The following is an 18,728-nucleotide window of genomic DNA, read 5'->3' on the forward strand; positions in this document are numbered from 1 at the left end:
TTTAGAAACCCTGTTGCTATATTTTTCAGTAGTTCTTTTTCCATATTCATTAAGTGTCTAATCTCATCTTTACCATAAATAAAAATCTTTATCTCATTGGTTATCCCAGAATGTTTCTTCTCTCATCTGATTCTTTAAAATTTCCTTTTTGTATTTGCTGAGTTGCTTTCTTTTGTATTAAAAAAATTGGCAACCAATTTTTTGGCCACAGAAATGTTCAGTTATAATTTAAGACACTTATATTTCCAGCCTGTCCCTAATCCCCTGTCCATCTCATAAAGGAAAGAGCATCTTAAACCCTTAAAATTTGGGAGGGATATTTGGTTAGTGTTATCATTGAGGAACATGTTAGACATGTATAGAGAATGGTGTTTCATATTCAGTGATGATGCTACTTACAGTATTAGTTACCACAAATACAAACATGGATTCAGAACAAAACAATGTGTGACTAGTCACCACTGACTGCAAGGAAGTGGTGTTCTTGAAGTTGCCATGGTTTTTCTTCCTGCTTGAGGCTATGATTGCCCAGCTCAACCTCTGAACTCCCATAGAAGCATATTTTCTTAAACTTTGTCACTGTATTTGATAGATGCACCCAGCATTATTAGAACATAGCCTGCCGTTCCTTTATTCCTTTGACAATACAGAGAAAATGACAATAAATAGAAATAAATAGAAAATTTGTAAAATGTTTTAAGATTTACCATGTAATTTACACATTATCTCATTTTATCTTCATAACAATTCTAGATGATTGGTGCTATTATTATCCCCATTTTACCAAGGAGGAAACCAAGGCTGACAGACATTAAGTGATGACACTTGCAATCCATAAAACATTGTATGGATGGCAGCTATTATTGTTATGATAATAATTATCTCCTTTCTTCTGCTTTCTTCTTCCTTCTTCTAACTGAGGCTTAACTCCAAAGAACATGGGCATATATGCATCTAGTCAAATTTCTAACAGGGCATGAATTATAAACACTAAATTAAATTTTCACATGGGCAGGACAATTTAATATTTACAAAGTGCTTTCTTTATAACAGGCCTATAAAGTAAATAGTTGCAAGTATTATCATCCCCGTTTTATCGATAAGGAAATTGAGACTTTGAGAGGTTGATGGATTTGCTCCTCATTAAAGAATTAGGAGGTAACCGAGGTAGGATTAGCATTCCAGGCTAGCATTCCTTCAACTATGGTAATTTATCTCTTGAGTATGGCATAACTTGGGAGAAAAAGCGTGGGTAGAATGGAAGGTTGAATCAAAATACATGATGAGTAGAACTCCTATACAAGGAACAAATGAGAAATATATTCCAAGCAGCCTATACAAAAGTTATACAAAAGTACAGAAATTAGAAGATGACAAATGAAGGGTTTTAAATATTGTATTTTATCCTATAAGCAAGAGGGAACAACTGGAGCTTTTTAAACAAGGAGGAATGTCATTTTGGTGGCCATGTAGAAGATAGATTTGGGAGGAGAGAAATTGCATATTACAGTAAACCAGGTGGCAGATTATGGACCTGAAGAAGAGCGGTGAGTGTTTGTGAATGGAGTTAAGGGGGTTAATGTGAGACATGTGAAGATAGAATCAATAAGCTTTGGCAAATGATCAGATATAGGAGTGAGGGAAAGTCAAGATTTGAAGATGATCCTGAATTTCTAAATATGAACGACTAGAAATGCTCTTACTAGAAATAGAGAAATTCCAAAGAAGAATGACTTTTAGAAGAAATATAATGTTTTGTCTTGAATGTGTTGAATTTGAGATGCTATTGGATTATTGGTGGGAAATGAGCCATAGGAAGTTGTTGACAAGGATTGGAACTCAGGATTGAGGGCAAGCCTGTTTATCTAGATCTAAGAGTCATCTACACAGATAATTGAATGTATAATAAAGATAAAGGATGTAGTGAGAGAAGAGAAGATGGCTCAAGACAAAGCTTTGGAGGGTAAGCCCCCGTACTATGGGATGAAATATCAGAGCTAACAGATATGATAAAAAAAAATCTCCCAACATCTGACAGTGGTTTGCGACTCAGAATTAAACAAGGTAAAGTTGATTCTGGTCTACCAAGCAACAAGAATTTCTATTTGCAAACCCAAGGATGCATTTTTTTTCTTATTCTATTTGAATCTTGTAATTACTAATCTCAGAGTTGGTGAATCTTTATTCATATATATTATCTGGAATGGCTTGTTGTATACCTGTGGCTACTCAAAGTGGTATATAAGGCTATACACATACACAAGCTTTTACTACTACTCTGATTTCCATTAAATGAGTCCCACCTATCCATTCGAATTTTTATTGCCACTAATGTCCTCTTTGACTTGATCCTAGCATGACATTCAATTCATCCTTTTGCAACATGACTTGTATTACAACTCTCTCACTTCCAAGCATGTTCTCTTTCCCACTGGACCTCTTAAAGTAGTGGCATGTTATTTAGTTAAATATTTCCACAAGAAAAGAAGCATTCACTTGCCAGACAAAAGTAATACTACTTTTTTTTAGAAGCATTTTGGTTATACGCAATATCATTGGATGAAACTAGCCAGAGCCATAGAGAAATGAGTGAGCATGATTGCAGTTGTCAACTTTAGTGCAGTAAAAATTGCTATAAAATATGGATGATGTTCAAATGAATACATTATAATCACGCAAGTTCCAGAGAGCTAATCTGTAATAAGACAGCTAGGTGGTACAGTGGATAGAGTATTGAGCCTGAGTCAGGAAGATCTGGGTACAAATCTGGCTTTAGACACTTACAAGCTTTGGACCCTGGGCAAGCCATTTAAACCTATTTCCCTCCATTTCCCCAACTGTTAAATAAACTAGAAAAGAAAATGGCAAAACACTCCAGTATCTTTACCAAGAAAACCACAAATGAGGTCATAAGACTTGGAAGAGACTGAAATGACTAAACAACAATCTGCAATGAATTGGAAAGACCTCCAGGAATTGATGCAGAGTGGAAGGAGCAGAGCCAGAAGAACACTGTACACAGAGACTGATACACTGTGGTAAAATTGAATGTAATGGGCTTCTGTACTAGCAGCAATGCAATGACCCAGGACATTTCTGAGGGATTTATGGTAAAGAACGCTACCCACATTCAGAAGAAGAACTGCAGGAGTGGAAACACAGAAGAAAAGCAACTGCTTGAACACATGGGATGAGGCAGACATGGTTGGGAATATAGACTCGAAATGACCACAACAATGCAACTATCAACAATTTGGAAATAGGTCTTGATCAATGACACATGTTAAAACCAGTGGAAATGCACGTCAGCTATGGGAGGGGGAGGAGGCCGGAGGGTGAAGGGGAAAGTAAGAACATGAATCATGTAACCATGGATAACTTTTCCAAAAAATAAAAATTATTTTTAAAAAATCTCAATAAAAATGTGCATTTAAGAAAGATGTGTTCATTTATTTCCTCCAAGGAGATCAAGGAAAAAGGAAAAGAACCTATAAGTTGTAAAATATTTAGAGTAGCTCTTTTTGTGTTGGCAAAAAACTAGCAATCAAGAGGATGTCCATCAATCAAGGCATGGTTAAACAAATTGTGGTATATGATTGTGATGGAATACTGCTGTGCCATAAAAAATTAGCAGATTAATTTTTTTAAAACATGGAAAATTTTAAAACATGAGATAGTGGAAGGTGAAAAGAGTAGACCAAGAAAAAATTATATACAGCTACAGATTTAATATTAAGAATAACTTGTGGGGGCAACTGGGTGGCTCAGTGGATTGAGAGCCAGGTCCAGAGACGGGAGGTCCTGGGTTCAAATGTGGCCTCAGACACTTCCCAGCTGTGTAACCCTGGGCAAGTCACTTAACCTCTATTGCCTAGCCCTTAGCACTCTTCTGCCTTAGAGCCAATACCCAGTATTGATTCTAAGATGGAAGGTAAGGGTTTAAAAAAAAAAAAGAAGAACTTGTGAAGGATCACCTCTGGAGAAAAAAAACTAAAAAATGGAAATAGAAAAGATATATTTACATATTTGTTTGCCAGATGATGCCTTCTATGACATGGCAAAGAGAGAGAGAGGAGCTCAGATACCTGGAAGTAAATTCTATTAATAAAAATTTTAATGAAAGAAAATAATACATTTAAAGCTCTTTTGCAAACATTTTGTTCAGCACCTGGCATATAGTGAGTGCTAAACAAGTACTTGCTCACTGATTCATTTTAGGCATGCTATTCAGCAATATCTATGACCTTACACAGTCCTTTGTATTTCTTTTATTCTCCTATACTATTCTGCTACAGTTATCATGTAGTTATTATTTTGTATTGAATGTATATGTTTTAGTCATATTTCCCCTAAGGAACATGTATTAATTTTGTACCCTCAACAGATGTAACAAAATGCTTTGCAAAGAGTGGATACTTGATAAGTGGTTGGTAATAAATGATTAGACATACAAATTTCTTTGAAATACTAAAATGGTTTATTATTTCTTTATTCAGGTCATTTTGCAGATAAGGAAACTGATACAAACAGGGTTAAGTGACTTGCAAAGGGTCATGTGGCTAGAAAGTGTCTGAATCCAAATTTGAACTCAGGTCATCCTGTCTTCAGGTCTGGAGCTCTATTCACTATGTCCCCTACTTGCCCCTGCACTAAACAGAAATCCAATTCAAGAAAATAAAAAGGAAAGGAATTGGGAAGAGGATTTTCTTTTCTCTGGAAAAAAATTCATATTTCCCACAATTTCAGAAAAAAATAAGCAATTATAAATTGTTTTAATTTATAGATGGAAGTAACTTTAGATGTTATCTAGTTAAACTTTATCATTTTACAAATAAGGAAAATGAAGCCAAAGAAGTTAAATAACTTGTTTAAGGTCACATTGCTAGTCAGGGGGCAGAGCCAGAATTCAAATCAGGTCCTTTGACCTCAACTCCAATGCTTTTTATTTCTTTGATACATTTGGTTTTATTTGTTTTAATTTTAAAAGTCAATGACCTTAGGCTAAGTCAATTTGAAACTTAATTTAATTGACACAACAGGAAGCAAAACATTTAAATTACAATATCAGGATGTTTCAGATTAAAAGATCCTTACTTTCACTAAACCTGAGGATCAGAGAGTGGTGACCTGTCTGGAGAATTCCTTGCAAAACTCCTCAACCAAAACAACTAGAACATTTCATTGGATTAATGTGCAACTTGTGAGTTTCTGTTCCATTTGTCTCTAAATGCTTCCTCTCTTTTTCTAGCTCTGTCTTATGCTAACAATTATAGAAGTGAGATCTTAAAGTGGACAGGGTCGGACTAGCTATCATCTTAGACTCTAAATAAAAGGTTCATAATCATCATGTCAAAATGAGAGGCTTGACTATTAGGTGATGAATTATTTATTTCTGCCACATGTGGGGAGTGAAAAATGAAACAACTGAGACAACAAAAGTTCAATCTTCTGAGTATATCTATGAAACAATGCATGGAAATTGCCTAACAAACCTGGACTAGATCTCTTCAACTTCTTCCTGGCTCTTCAAAATAGGGGAAGAAAGACTTTTCTACATCAAATAAAACCAATTAACTAAAATGAAACAATACATTAGGTAATCCGATTTCTAGTTGAAAGAAATAGTAGGGACTTTCCAAGTTGGGAGGGGGAGAAGGAACAAGTGTAATCTCCTGAAATCAGAAAAGAAGATGTCCTATTTTTCCCAAGTCTCTGTAAACAATCGAAGGAACATGGGAGCAAAAACTAATTGATCAGTGTGGGGCTCTGTTTCAGATAAGACGTATGGATTGCTTGAGATATACAATTGTGAGAAAACTTCTTGTATCAATCTTAGGATCTGATTGGGTTTCTCCTCAACATACCTTAGGTCTTAATTTGAGGGTCTCTTAGCAACAGAGAGAGGTAGTCCAGCATCCTAATCACACAGGGCTAGGTTCAAACAATGCAATAAATTTCTCTCAGTTCCTCCAAGTAAATAAAGTTTTCCCACAAGGCAGAAGTTGGACTAGATTCATAATTGAGTAGAAAAGGAACTGAACAAACTCCAGAATTGAGTTACAAAATGGAGTCACTGTGGTTCATTCAATTCTTGCTACCACTTGCTGTCCAAATCCTCTCAATTCCCTCAATTTCCTCAGTCAGTCATCAAATGATCAGAGTTATTATGAAGTGTTGGGCACTGCGTACTAGGCACTGGTGATATGAGGACAAAAGTGAGGGTTCTTGCCTTTAAAAAACTTACATCCTACTTTAGGCATGCAACATATTCCTAGATAATAATACTTGTCCAAAATTAATGCAAAAATATTTTGGACTGGGAGTGCTAATGATTAAAGAAATTGGAAAACACCTGTCAGATTGACAAAACTGACAAAAAAAGAAAATGATAAATGTTGTGACGTTGTTGGGATACCAAAACATTAATGTATTGTTGAAGGAGCTATAAACTGATCTAGCTATTCTGGAAAGCAATTTGGAACTATGACTCCAGATTTATTGAACTATGTGCACCCTTTGACCCACTGATACCATTATTAGATTTATACTTGAAAGAGATCAGAGAAAAAAGAAAAGAGCCAATATGCAGAAAAATATTTGTAGCAACTCTTTGTAGTAGCAAGGTACTAGAATTAAGGCATGCCTGAAAACATTATGGTATATGAATGTTATTGAAAGCCTATCACACTGTAAGAAAGGATGAGAAGGAGTTTCAGAGAAACAGGAGAAGATTTTTATGAACTGATGCCATAATTTATGCAATAACAAAAATATTATAAAGAGAAACAACTTTGAAAGACTTAAGAATTCTAAACAGCACAGTGACCAACTAGGACTCTAGAGTTCTCATAATGAAACTTAGTATCTGCCTCTTGAAAAAGATGAACTCAGAGTGGGAATGGAGTCATTTTTCTAGACATGGCCAAAGCAGGAATTTGTTTGGCTTGACTAGATCTGTTTGTAACAGAGGTTTTGTTTTTCTTGCTTTCTTAGTTGGGGGAGGGAAAGAGAAAGGGAGGTTAGAGAGAGACAGAGAGAGAGAAGGAGAATCTTTGGAAATAAAATATAATGTAATTTTTAAAAAGATAGACATTAGCAGTGAGTGTTTTTTCTTATCTGTACTTTTCATTAGTGCTATTTTTTTTTAACTTGAAGCATAATGTTCCATTAGAGTGCCTCCCAGCCTATTGCATTTTGGATATGAATTTATAGGGCTTCAGAAAAAAGTTCATATTTCCTGAATGATATTTAATATTTTATAATGAGACAGTCCTTCCATTAAAAATATATACCAATGCCTCATTTTAACTTAGAGGTAATTCTGTTTTTTTTTTAATGCTGCCAGTTCGAAAAGTTTTTGGCAATGGATTCAGAAATTAAATTTGTCTCTTAGATGACCAAATTTAACCTAATTTAATCCATATGTTGTGAATTATGTATATGTCTCATGTAATGGACATTGCAGACAACTACTTAATTATCCTCTTTTATTCTCCATAAGGTATTATGCAATTTTTATATGTATTTTTTCTTTCTTCACTAAGAACATTGGAGTTTCAGTGTTTTGGTTATAAATTTACACGAATTAAAGCCTGAGTAGAATAGAGCACTTTTAAAGAAGGGTATTTAACATGGCTGTAGACACTACAGTTCTCTAGAATGATGAGTATCTTATCCAAGGAGACCTGAAACTGCAAGAACAGTCAGACTAGATAGTATTCTGTACTGTGACAGCTCCTAAATTAATGAAGGCAGCAACCTCCATTGACAGCCTACCAGTAATTTCTTCAGCTACCCTTAGTGAATGATCTCAAAAGAAACCTCACATCATAAAACCCTAGAGGGGCAAGAAGATACAGAACTGAGAGAAAATATTCTTTTTTTTTAAACCCCTGTACTTCGGTGTATTGTCTCATAGGTGGAAGATTGGTAAGGGTGGGCAATGGGGGTCAAGTGACTTGCCCAGGGTCACACAGCTGGGAAGTGGCTGAGGCCGGGTTTGAACCTAGGACCTCCTGTCTCTAGGCCTGACTCTCACTCCACTGAGCTACCCAGCTGCCCCCGAGAGAAAATATTCTTGATTAAACTTTAGGGTGTCTCAATAAGCAAATTTCATGCCAGCCTCAGTACTTTTGTATTTCAAAGATCTACAAAAGAGACATCCCTAGTTTTGGTTTTATATGAGTATTCTCTTACAACAATAACCAGCATGGAAGTATATTTTACCTGAAAATACATGTATAACCCAGATCGAATTACTTACCCTATGTGAGAAGGGGGAGGGAAGGGAGGGAAACAGACAATTTGGATCTTCTGATTTTGGAAAACATATGTAGATAATTGTTATTACATGTAAATAGAGATCTCCCTAAAGGGTGGGAAAGAAGAGAGGCAATAAACATTTGTTAACCATCTAGTATTGCCAAGCACTGTGCTAAGCTCTTTACAAATATTATCACTTTTGATAGAGAATCATTCACCAGAAAATTGGAAGCAAGGTCATGATTTGGGGTGAGAGTAGGATGGTACAGTCATTCAAATGAACATTTAGTAAGTACCTACTGTTTATCAGGCATTGTACTAAGCCCTGGAGACAAACAAAAAATGAAATAGGTCTTATCCTCAAGGATATTGCTTTCTTTTAGTGGAGACAACATGTACATAAATAAGGATATACAAAATAATTACAAATTTTTAAAAGGTAGTTTTAAGGGGAAGGCATGTGTAGCCAGAGGATCAGGAAATGCTTCATGTGGCAGACCCCTCTAAGTCAGGAATTCTTAATGTTTCTGTGTCATGGACCCCTTTGTACACTCCACAAAGCCCTGTGGACACCTCAGAAAACTGTTTTTAAAAGCATAAACTAAAATATATATGATTGCAAAGGAAACCAATTATACTGAAATATAGATGTATTTTTATCCAGATTTATGGACCCTTTGAAATCTATCCCAGGAATCTTTGTGGACTTTAAGATCTCTTTCTGAGGCAAGGGGCACCTGATTGCTGTATTAGTAGATGGATTGTTCACATCAGAAAACTTGTACAGGCTGTCCCACAAATCTAGAATATACTTTCCCCCAGTTTCTGTTTCTTAGTGAAATAATGCTCTGGACTTATTCACCCAGAGCATGGCCAGCTATCTTCCCCTCAGGGTTCTAGAGTGCCCTAAAGAATTAAGGGGTGATTCTTCTCTAATGCTGTTATCTTGAGGCCCCATATATGTCCCAGTTTTATTTAACCAATTAACAGCAATAAATAGATATTTCCTTTGAAGATATACCAAGAAGTACAAATATGTCTGCCTCCTCCCCAACACTTTGGAACACATTTTCCCCCATACCGCTTTGGTCCCTTGAAAGACTGGGCTCAACCTTAAACAGCTTTTAAATTCTAAGTTCTAAATTAAACATTCTAAATAGCATTTACCCCACCAAGTTCACAACAAAACACAAATTGCTATCCCTCTTTCTTGGCTGCCTTTAATTTGTGTTGAATTGAACAGGTCACTGGACTTTGCTCCTCACCTTCTGAGGTGACTGAAAAATCCAGCATGGACTCCAGTTCCTAGACTTCTGATGGCTTGACATTCTAAACTTTTGAAACTCAATGTCAATGCTCATCAATTTTTTATCTGAAAACAGGAAAGAACAACCACAAAGAGGTAAAAGACAGAGGTCTGTATTTATTGATTATATGAAGACTTTGGAAGAAATAGACCTTTAGTGCATTATTTCTATCACTGTCTGCTTTACTATCAGTGGAACAATATGCAGTTAGAAAATAGCCGGAGACAGAGCGATACTCTCTTTGGTTGGTTGGTGCTTGTTAAATGCGCCAGCCCTACAGCCAATCACCACAGAATATTTTCCTTCAGTGCTGTGACTTCTTACCTCCCTATGATTATATGATGTGAGGTTTCCATTGAGAATATTTGCTGAGTAGCTGTAGAAATTACTGTGTTAGGCTGTCATTGGAGGCTGCTGTCCTCATTAATTTAGGAGCCATCATGGCAGAGAACATTATCTAGTATGTGGCTGTCCTTATGTCTCAGATGTGAACCCTTGACATCAGATGGACAAGATCATCACTCTTTAGAATTCTAGTGCCTCAAGCCATGAGCAGATCTCAGGGTTATAAGTAGCTTGAGGACACTGGTACAGAAATTGCTTTCCTGGGGCTCATGTTGTCAAGTTTAATTGTCTAATTATAGCTATGGATTCACTGAGTTGTTGTCTTGGAGCACTGGCTGTATCAGCGACCTGCTAGAAATGTGGCCTGAGTATCACATGCTCTCTGGAACATGGACAAATATAAGTTTGTTTATCGTTGTTTCAGGAGTGAGAGTTAATAATACTCAGATGGAGAAGAGTAGGGGGAAAATGTTGACTTTTATATTAGTTTAAGGTTTTGAGTCTTTGACTAAGTGTTAGCTCAAGACAAATTAAGGCAAATCAGCCTCTCAGATGTAAAAGAAGAAGATTAAGTCAGGCATTACTTCTATAATACCTATAAAACCAAAAAGAATGGACATTTTAAACAATATTTATCAAGTTTTCATTTTCTTTTCATCATTTTCTTTCAGAGGAAATTAGTTCACTTGTCCTCTCTTGTGTGAAGTCTTTCTGGATTCCCCCAGTTTTTAGTGCTCTCCTCCCTCCTATATTATTTTAACTTTTGTATATTTTGTACTTCTTATCTGAGTACATGTTGTATCCATTCAGTAGACGACAGGCTCCTCGAAGGCATGAAACAGTTTTTCCCCCTTTGTATGCCCAGCACCTAGATGTTACTTAATAAATACTCGTTAAATTGAATTTAATCCACCCTTAAATTCTAATGTAAGTCACTTTTGTTGCTTGAAGTTGCATATTGTCAAGGATCAAATTATACATTTCAACAAGCAAAAAACTCAAGCCTATGTTGTCGGATTGTTTCCATTTTTTGGTTGACCTCATTTCCCAATGAGAAACTTGGATTATAATAATTATTTGGGGATGAAAAACACTTAACAGAAGAGAGACTTGCATACTATGTCTTCTTCTTTAGGGAGGGCTAAAGGGTGGTGATGGAAGAAAGAACTGAAGGTTTTGGGATATGAGGGGAAATATGTTTAGCATTGAATTAGTCAGATGTCTGAACTTTTAGAAAAGTACCATTATTAGACTGCATGTTGCCTTGTTGCCAGATGGTTTCATTCCACTGAAAACTTGGCAGCTTGTCTTGGGTCTTCTGGTCATATGAGGTCATTTAAATCTATCTATGTCAAGTCCTAGTTAAGATCCCTGCAGACAGTCACATTTTCTTAATTCAAAATAATCAGGAATTCATATTACTAATTGGAAGACCGAAAGGAAGGGCTTTCTTTCAGGAAAAAGTGAAAAGAGAAGTAATTTGTTTTCTTTTATAGGTTTCTGCAGGCAAAATTACTTTATGTGACCAAATACTAGCTTCTTTATGGATATGTCTATATATATACACACACATATATATACTTATATATTTTTAAATATTTACGTACTCCAAAAATGGGAAAGGACCCATTTGTACAAAAATATTTATAGCTGTGTTTTTTTGTGGTGGTAAAGAATTTGAAACTGAAGGGATATCCCTCAACTAGGGAATGGTTGAACAAATTGTGTTATATGATGGCGATGGAATACTATTGTGCTTTAAGGAATGATGAAAAGGATGATTTCAGAAAGAGCTGGAAGACCTACTTGAACTGATGCAGAGTAAAATAAGTAGAACCAAAAGAACAAGATACACAGTAACTGAAATATTGTGGAATGATTAAATGTGATAACTTGGCTACTAATAGCAATACAATGATCCAGGACATCTCTGAGGACAAGGATCCAGGACATCTTGTGAAAAAGAATGCTATCCACCTCCAGAGAAAGAACTGTTAGAGTAGAAATGCACACATAAACATATGATTTATCAATAATTTGGGTATATGATTTGAGGTTTCTATATAGATCATATATATGTATGCATACATATATAAATATGTACATATTTATATAGTCATGCAACATATAGCCATACTGCAAAAGAGAACAAAGACCAAACAAACAAGGAAAATAAAGTGAAGATAATATGCTTCAATCTTCATTCAGATTCCTTAAGTTCTTTTTCTGGAGGTGGTTGGCATTTTTCAATATAAGTCTTTCAGAATTATCTTGGATCTTGCCTTTTTGAGAATATTTAAGTTATTTATAATTCTTTTTAAAGACTTACAAAGTATATCTATTTACCCCCCAATCTACCTATTAAGATCTCATTAAGAGAAACTGAGCAAGTCATAAATGATCTACTAAAGGAAAAACTTACCTAAAGTAGTCATATTTACAAGTGAATTTAACCAAACATTTAAAGAATGCTTAAGTTAACATAATCTGTTCTTAAAAATAGGGAAGAAATACATGCTGCCAAATGATCTGTGTAAGACAAATGTGTTTTTGATATATAAACCAAGGAAGATCAAAGCTGGTCAAATCATAGATGTGACTAATGGATATTAATATACATATATTAAATAAATTGTTAGCAGAGATGCAACATGACAAAAATTCCTTACAACCAGATTATTTCTTTATAACAGAAATAAAATAATTGTTCAACATTAAGAAAATCATCCACATAAATTATCATATTAATAAATGGTAAAGTCATTGGACTACATACATACCAATATCCATAGATAGGGAAAAACATTCAGCAAAATATAGCAAAATTTATGTTTAAAATGCTTAAAAGTAGGAGTGGAAGGGACTATTCTTAATTTGATCAAAAGTTGTTATCTAAAACCAAGCTTAACATTATTTCTAATGGAAAAACAATGGAAACTTAGCTAATAAGTTTAGAGTTGAAGTAATGATATCTCCTGTCTGCACTATTTAACACATTACTAAAAATGCTAACTATATTAGCAAGACATGAAAAAGAAATCAAGGTAAGAAGACTTGACAAAAGGGAGGTAAATAATCCCTTTATTCATGAAATCTAATAGTCTGATGACCTATTTAGAGAACCCTAGCAAATCAACGAATAAACTAAATGAGACAACTCATAACTATCAAAGTAGAAGAATATAAAATAAATAAACAAGAATCATCTGCACTTTAAGAGTTATTAACAAAAGTCAATAGGAAAAGAGAGGGGAAAATGAATAAAATATCTGGGATTTAAATTGACAAAACATGCCTGGGTCTTAGATTAAAAACAACTAGAACACAATGTTTTTAGGCAGAAAAGAACACCTAAATAATCCCAGAGGAATTGCTCAATGATCATGACTGTAATATTAGCATAATTTAAAAATGATGATACAACCAGAATTAATCTACTGATATAGTACCATACCAAACAAATTATCAGGGATATTTCATAGAATTAGATAAATCATATGACTTGCTCAGATCAAATGATCAAAATTATGGAATGAAAAGTTTAGAAAAATTTAAAGGAAATAATTGGAAATTAACAATAAGGGAGGTAGCATTATATGTTGCAAAATTTTATTATAAAACAGTATTATCAAAACTACCTGCTACTAGGTAAAAAATTGAAGACTAGAAAAGTAGAATTCATCAGAAGAAAAAAAAATCTAGAAGCAAACTCAACAACATGATGTTTTATTAAACCATTATGGATGGAAGAATACACAGATACAAAGCCCAGTGTACTTTAGGATTTCTAAGGGCACTAAATTGCCAAAAAAAAAATTGGAAGTTGATGTGTGATGTGATCATGTAACCTTCACAGACCTATACAGAGAGAGGGGCCAGGGGCAGTATCTTCTCTTTATGATCACTTCTCTAAAAATTATTCCACAATGCTTTCTACTTGAAGGTTAGTTTATCAGTATGGACAAATAGCTGTTGACTTCAAAAAAGAGTGTTTAACACAACTTCTATGCTTGAATATTGAAATATTTGTATTTGTGGTTGATTGTTAATTTCACAATAAAAAAAACTTTTAAAGAAAGTATTATATTTCTTGAAAATAATATAATTTCTATTACCAAAAAATCCAATTGGATATTTATAAAGTTTAGCTTGAAATTGATTTTAAAATGGTCTAATAATCTTATACAGTAATTCTTAACTACTATACTATGCTGCTTGTTGTTATTCAGTCATTTTCAAGTTGTGTCTGACTCTTTGTGACCCTTTTTGGGGTTTTCTTGGCAGAGATACAGGAATGGTTTGCCATTTCCTTCCCAGCTCATTTCATAGATGAGGAAGCTGAGGCAAACAGGGTCACACAGCTAGGAGGTGTCTGAAGTCAGATTTGAACTCTGGGAGATGAGTCTTCCTGATTGCAAGCCTGGCACTCTGTCCACTGTTCTACTGTTCTACTATTGCCACTTACATCGTAGAAAAACACTGTGCTGGGAATCAAGAGACCTGATTTCTGGTTCTGATTCTACTACTAACTTACTGTAGGATCTTGGGGGAGTTACCTAAATTTTCTGGGCTTTGCTCTCTTAACAGGTAAAAGAAGAAGACTGGGCTAGATGATCTCTAAACTTCAAATTCTACAGCCGTCTAGTTCTAATATTGTCAGGAAAAATAAAAATTTGGCAGCTAAGGAAGGGTTTGTAATTTATTTTTGGCTTAAAACAGTGCTTCAGTCTCAGAAAGTTTGTCGGACATCAAGGAAATATTTTTAAATTGCATATTCATTTCATTATAGGTGGCTGTTTGTTTTCCCTAGTTACATTTTGTTATAAAGGAAATGGGATGATAACACTGTGCTCCAACTCTCTCATTGTTACGGTTTCATTTAAGAGTAAAGGAAGGACCATTAGTACCTTTTGGACTTGCTCCATTTTTATAAGGAAATCCAAGATCTGTGAGTTCCCATTTCCGCTGGAATGATGAATCATTGTTCTTGATTTTTTTAAATAGACATAGTCAGCAAACCCCACATAGAACTTTTAAAAAGGAATTTGGATATATCAACTACAAATTCGGAATGTCTCAAATACAATTAATTTAAGAATATCATTTTCTGACGACCACCTTTCCCCTATTAATAAGCATTTGAATTGTCTGCTACATGCAGAACACTCTACTAAACACCATGTAAGGATTTGGTAGAAATAAAAGAAATGATGTCAGTGTTACAAGAAATAAGCAAAATTAAAGGGAAAAATTATTTTTCTGAGTTGATAATATTTGAAGGCAGTACAGCAAGTAGAGAAAAGACTGACCTTGAAGTTGGGATGTTGTGGGTGCAAGTCTGACATGGATTAGCAATTGTGGCCATGGCCAAGTCTCTAACTTCCAATGCTCCAAAGTAACTCTCTAAGATTATAAGTTGCAAATGAATTGCATCAGTGGAGGAAATTTGGAAATGGAAGTCCATTCTGGAAATTTGCTTCACTGATAAAAACCACAGGTATGGACCAATGGGTGCATGATTGCATAAATAATGTAGAAATAATGATACAATTCATATACATTATGAATGTATAAAATTGTGTAAATAATTACATGAGTACATAAATAAATATTAAATATATAAATACATAGTATAAAATTGTATAAATAATGAATATGAAATATATAAAGGAATATATAAATCTGGATCACATATAAGACTATGCAATATCTAACTCAGTCTATCTCAATTTTTATTGTTTACATATGAATATGGAATTGCAAATATAAATACTATATAATTATTTACTAACACATTTGAGCATATAGCCGTCAAAGTTATATCATCCTATTTTAAGTAACCCACTTTGGAAAGCTAGGTCAAAAACTGATTCTTTGACAGAATAAAGCAAGACTTTAATGTTGTTGTTCCATTGTGTCTGACTCTTCCTGACCCCATTTGGGGTTTTCTTGGCAAAGATAATAGAGTGATTTGCCATTTCTGTCTCCAGTTCATTTTGCAGATGAAGAACTGAGCAAACAGGGTTAAGAGACTTGCCTGGGTCATAGTGCTAGTAAGTGTCTGACACCAGATTTGAACTCAGAGAATGGGTCTTCCTGACTCCAGGTTTGGTACTCTATTCACTACACCACCTAGCTGTCCCAAGACTTTTAATTAGCTACTGCTAATAAAGAACAAACAAACAAACGATAGTTCACACAGATAACACTTAGTTTCTAAAGCACAAAGAAACCTACTTCTCCTTGCTGCCTGAAATGTACTGGGAGGAATCCAGGGCTCATCAGAGCAATAAAGGAGAGAGGCATACAGAGAAGCGATAACTCCTTGACTTAACTTGCTTTTCTAAACTTCTTGTTCATAAGAAAAAAATAGCTTTTGTGTCAAGAAGGTAGAGAAATAGAATTAGAATCTATTAAAATAGGTCTTAAGTAATTCATCATATATTCTTAATTTTCCCGAGTGAAAATTTCCCAGTTTGACACTGATATCGACTCATTTGTTCACTTGAATGGGCATTTTGGCATGTACCTGGCATTTGAGGGCCTAACATGGGCATTCGAGCTTGAACATTTAGTCTGATCGTTATTAGCAGTCTCCCGGCTTAAACTAAGTAAGCTCTCTTTATCCCTTGGCACTGATTGTACACTAATGACACACATGCTTGACAAGAAATCTCATAAAATACTACTCTTTAGTAACTTCTGGGTTAAAATGTTATTTCTGTCTCTTTCCTAAGGCCAAGGTACATTCTAACCATTTGAATATTTAAATTCTTTATCTAATTTTTTAACTATTTTAAAGTTCTTTAGCCTTTTTTTAAGCTATTTAGCTAAAACGTCTCATTTGTGTTATATTACCAGACTATGGAGGTATGATTCTTCATATAATATATTTTTTCTTGGTTTTAAGCTAATAATATCATATAATGCAAAAAAAAACAGAATTCTCTTAAAGAATTTTTGTGATGAATTTATGGCAATGATCTCTAAGAGGTCATATTATAAGTATTTTTTTTTTGTTTTTGAATCTTTTTTTATTGATCAATTAAGAAAACCTTTCCATGGTTACACAATTCATGTTCTTTCCTTCCCCTCCTACCATCCTGCTCCTGTAGCCAACGAACAATTCCACTGGGTTTCACATGTGTCATTGATCAAAACCTATTTCCATATTATTGATATTTGTGCTAGGGTGATCATTTAGAGTCTACATCCCCAATCATATCCCCATCGACCCATGTGATCAAACAGTTGTTTTAAACATTTTTCCTCTTTCCATATGCCTCTGTTTTAGTCCATTTGTAAGTCACTTAGTATATTTTCTTTATAACTGAGTAGCCAAAAAAAAAAAAGATATAAAGATAATTTGGGAACTGGAATTTAAAAAATTAAAAGAAATCAAAATTGTAATACCCACAGGAAAACAAAGCTCAGGAAAGTTATAAGACTTGACCAAGATCACAAAGGTGATCTTGAGCAGAATTCGAATTTAGGTTCTCTGAATTTTGCAATTTTACATTATGATATGATGAATATATATCAAAATATATGCACATATGGAGTATAAAAAATAAGTTACCTAATTTTTTATTCTTTTGTGTTAATGGATTAATCTTTTACTGAATAAACATGCAATAGGCATGTTTAGTTTACCTAATCCCCTCCTTCTTCCAGAAGTATCTTTAGCAGCCAGTTCTCTAAGGCTTCTACCCAAGGTAGTGTAACCTTCAAGCACTTATTGGAAGTTTATTTCATCATGACACCTAGATTTCTATCCCAGAAAATTGCCTAAGGGCAAATAGAAACTTGCTTTAAAGAAAATCATTCCCTTCCACATGGTAATATAGTATCCTTCCAAACCTTATAGTTTTTCCATCTCAAGTTTATTATACATGAAATGCACTGAGCATTTCTAGATCAGTAAGTCATTTCTAAGTTCTTGTGCTCCTAATAAGGCCAATCTTTTGTAGTGTAACCAATACACCCATGCCACTCCCCTTCTAGCCCCAACCTTGGAGCCTTAATTAAGTACTCAGTCTTCCAGAGCCTGCGTATGCAGAGCAAGTTCTGCATAGTGTGGGGGGTCAAGAAGGGGAGATAACAGAGAATAAGAGGGGAGACAGAGAGGAGAAGAATTACTTCTTATCCGAACAAAGATACTGTAATTACCTGGTACTCTGAAGAGAGTAAGATGTGGTCTGCAATGGAAAGAACCCAACGCATTGCCTCCACAGTTCATCCAAAGACCCTGGAAAATCCAAGTGGCAGTGATAACTGATGACGCTCTGGTGGTTACTTTCCACTCATTGGACACAGTAGCAGCGATGAGAGCACCAACTCCACCAATACCAAACACAAGAGCTGAAATCTGTGCCCAGAACATGGCTCTTAGGCTTCTCTATGGAACTGTGCAAGACTGAGGAGACGTTTTAGTGGGCTCAGCATGCAGAGGTTTAACATGAGCAAATTACACTTGGACAACTGTTACAGAAAGTTAATGTAAGTATGTGACAGTATTTCATGCTCTGGTGGCCTGGAGCTCTATGAAAATTAAGGATACAAATGGATTTATAGATGGTATTATGAACACAGCAAAAGACGATCTCCCATTTCTCATGTTGACATTTACAAAAATTTGGAAGATTAGTTTTTGAGGTTTTTATTTTCATTTTTTTTCTTACTAATGTTGTAGTTAATGCTTAATTTTCAGTTAGCCCGGAGTTTAACGAACCATGTAGCTAGCAGATATCACAAAGTACAAATTCTATTGTAACACTTAAAATTTATTTCGTCAAATATTTTAAAAGAGAGCAA

At 34.7% G+C, this 18,728-nt stretch overlaps 1 protein-coding gene across 2 annotated transcripts in view; it reads right to left on the reverse strand.

Annotated features, from left to right (window-relative positions):
* Positions 1-18,297, reverse strand: part of CLDN10 (claudin 10) — a 130,234-nt gene extending 111,937 nt beyond the window's left edge. The window contains exon 1 of one of the 2 annotated variants that reach the window (XM_044670572.1): positions 18,141-18,297. In XM_044670572.1, the coding sequence (XP_044526507.1) occupies positions 18,141-18,297 (157 nt within the window). Of the gene's footprint in view, positions 1-18,083 lie in introns of both variants that reach the window. The other variant, XM_044670569.1, reaches the window with a different exon arrangement.
* Positions 18,298-18,728: the final 431 nt, after the last annotated feature.

The sequence above is a fragment of the Gracilinanus agilis genome, chromosome 3, assembly GCF_016433145.1.
Source record: "Gracilinanus agilis isolate LMUSP501 chromosome 3, AgileGrace, whole genome shotgun sequence".
NCBI classification, from domain to species: domain Eukaryota; kingdom Metazoa; phylum Chordata; class Mammalia; order Didelphimorphia; family Didelphidae; genus Gracilinanus; species Gracilinanus agilis.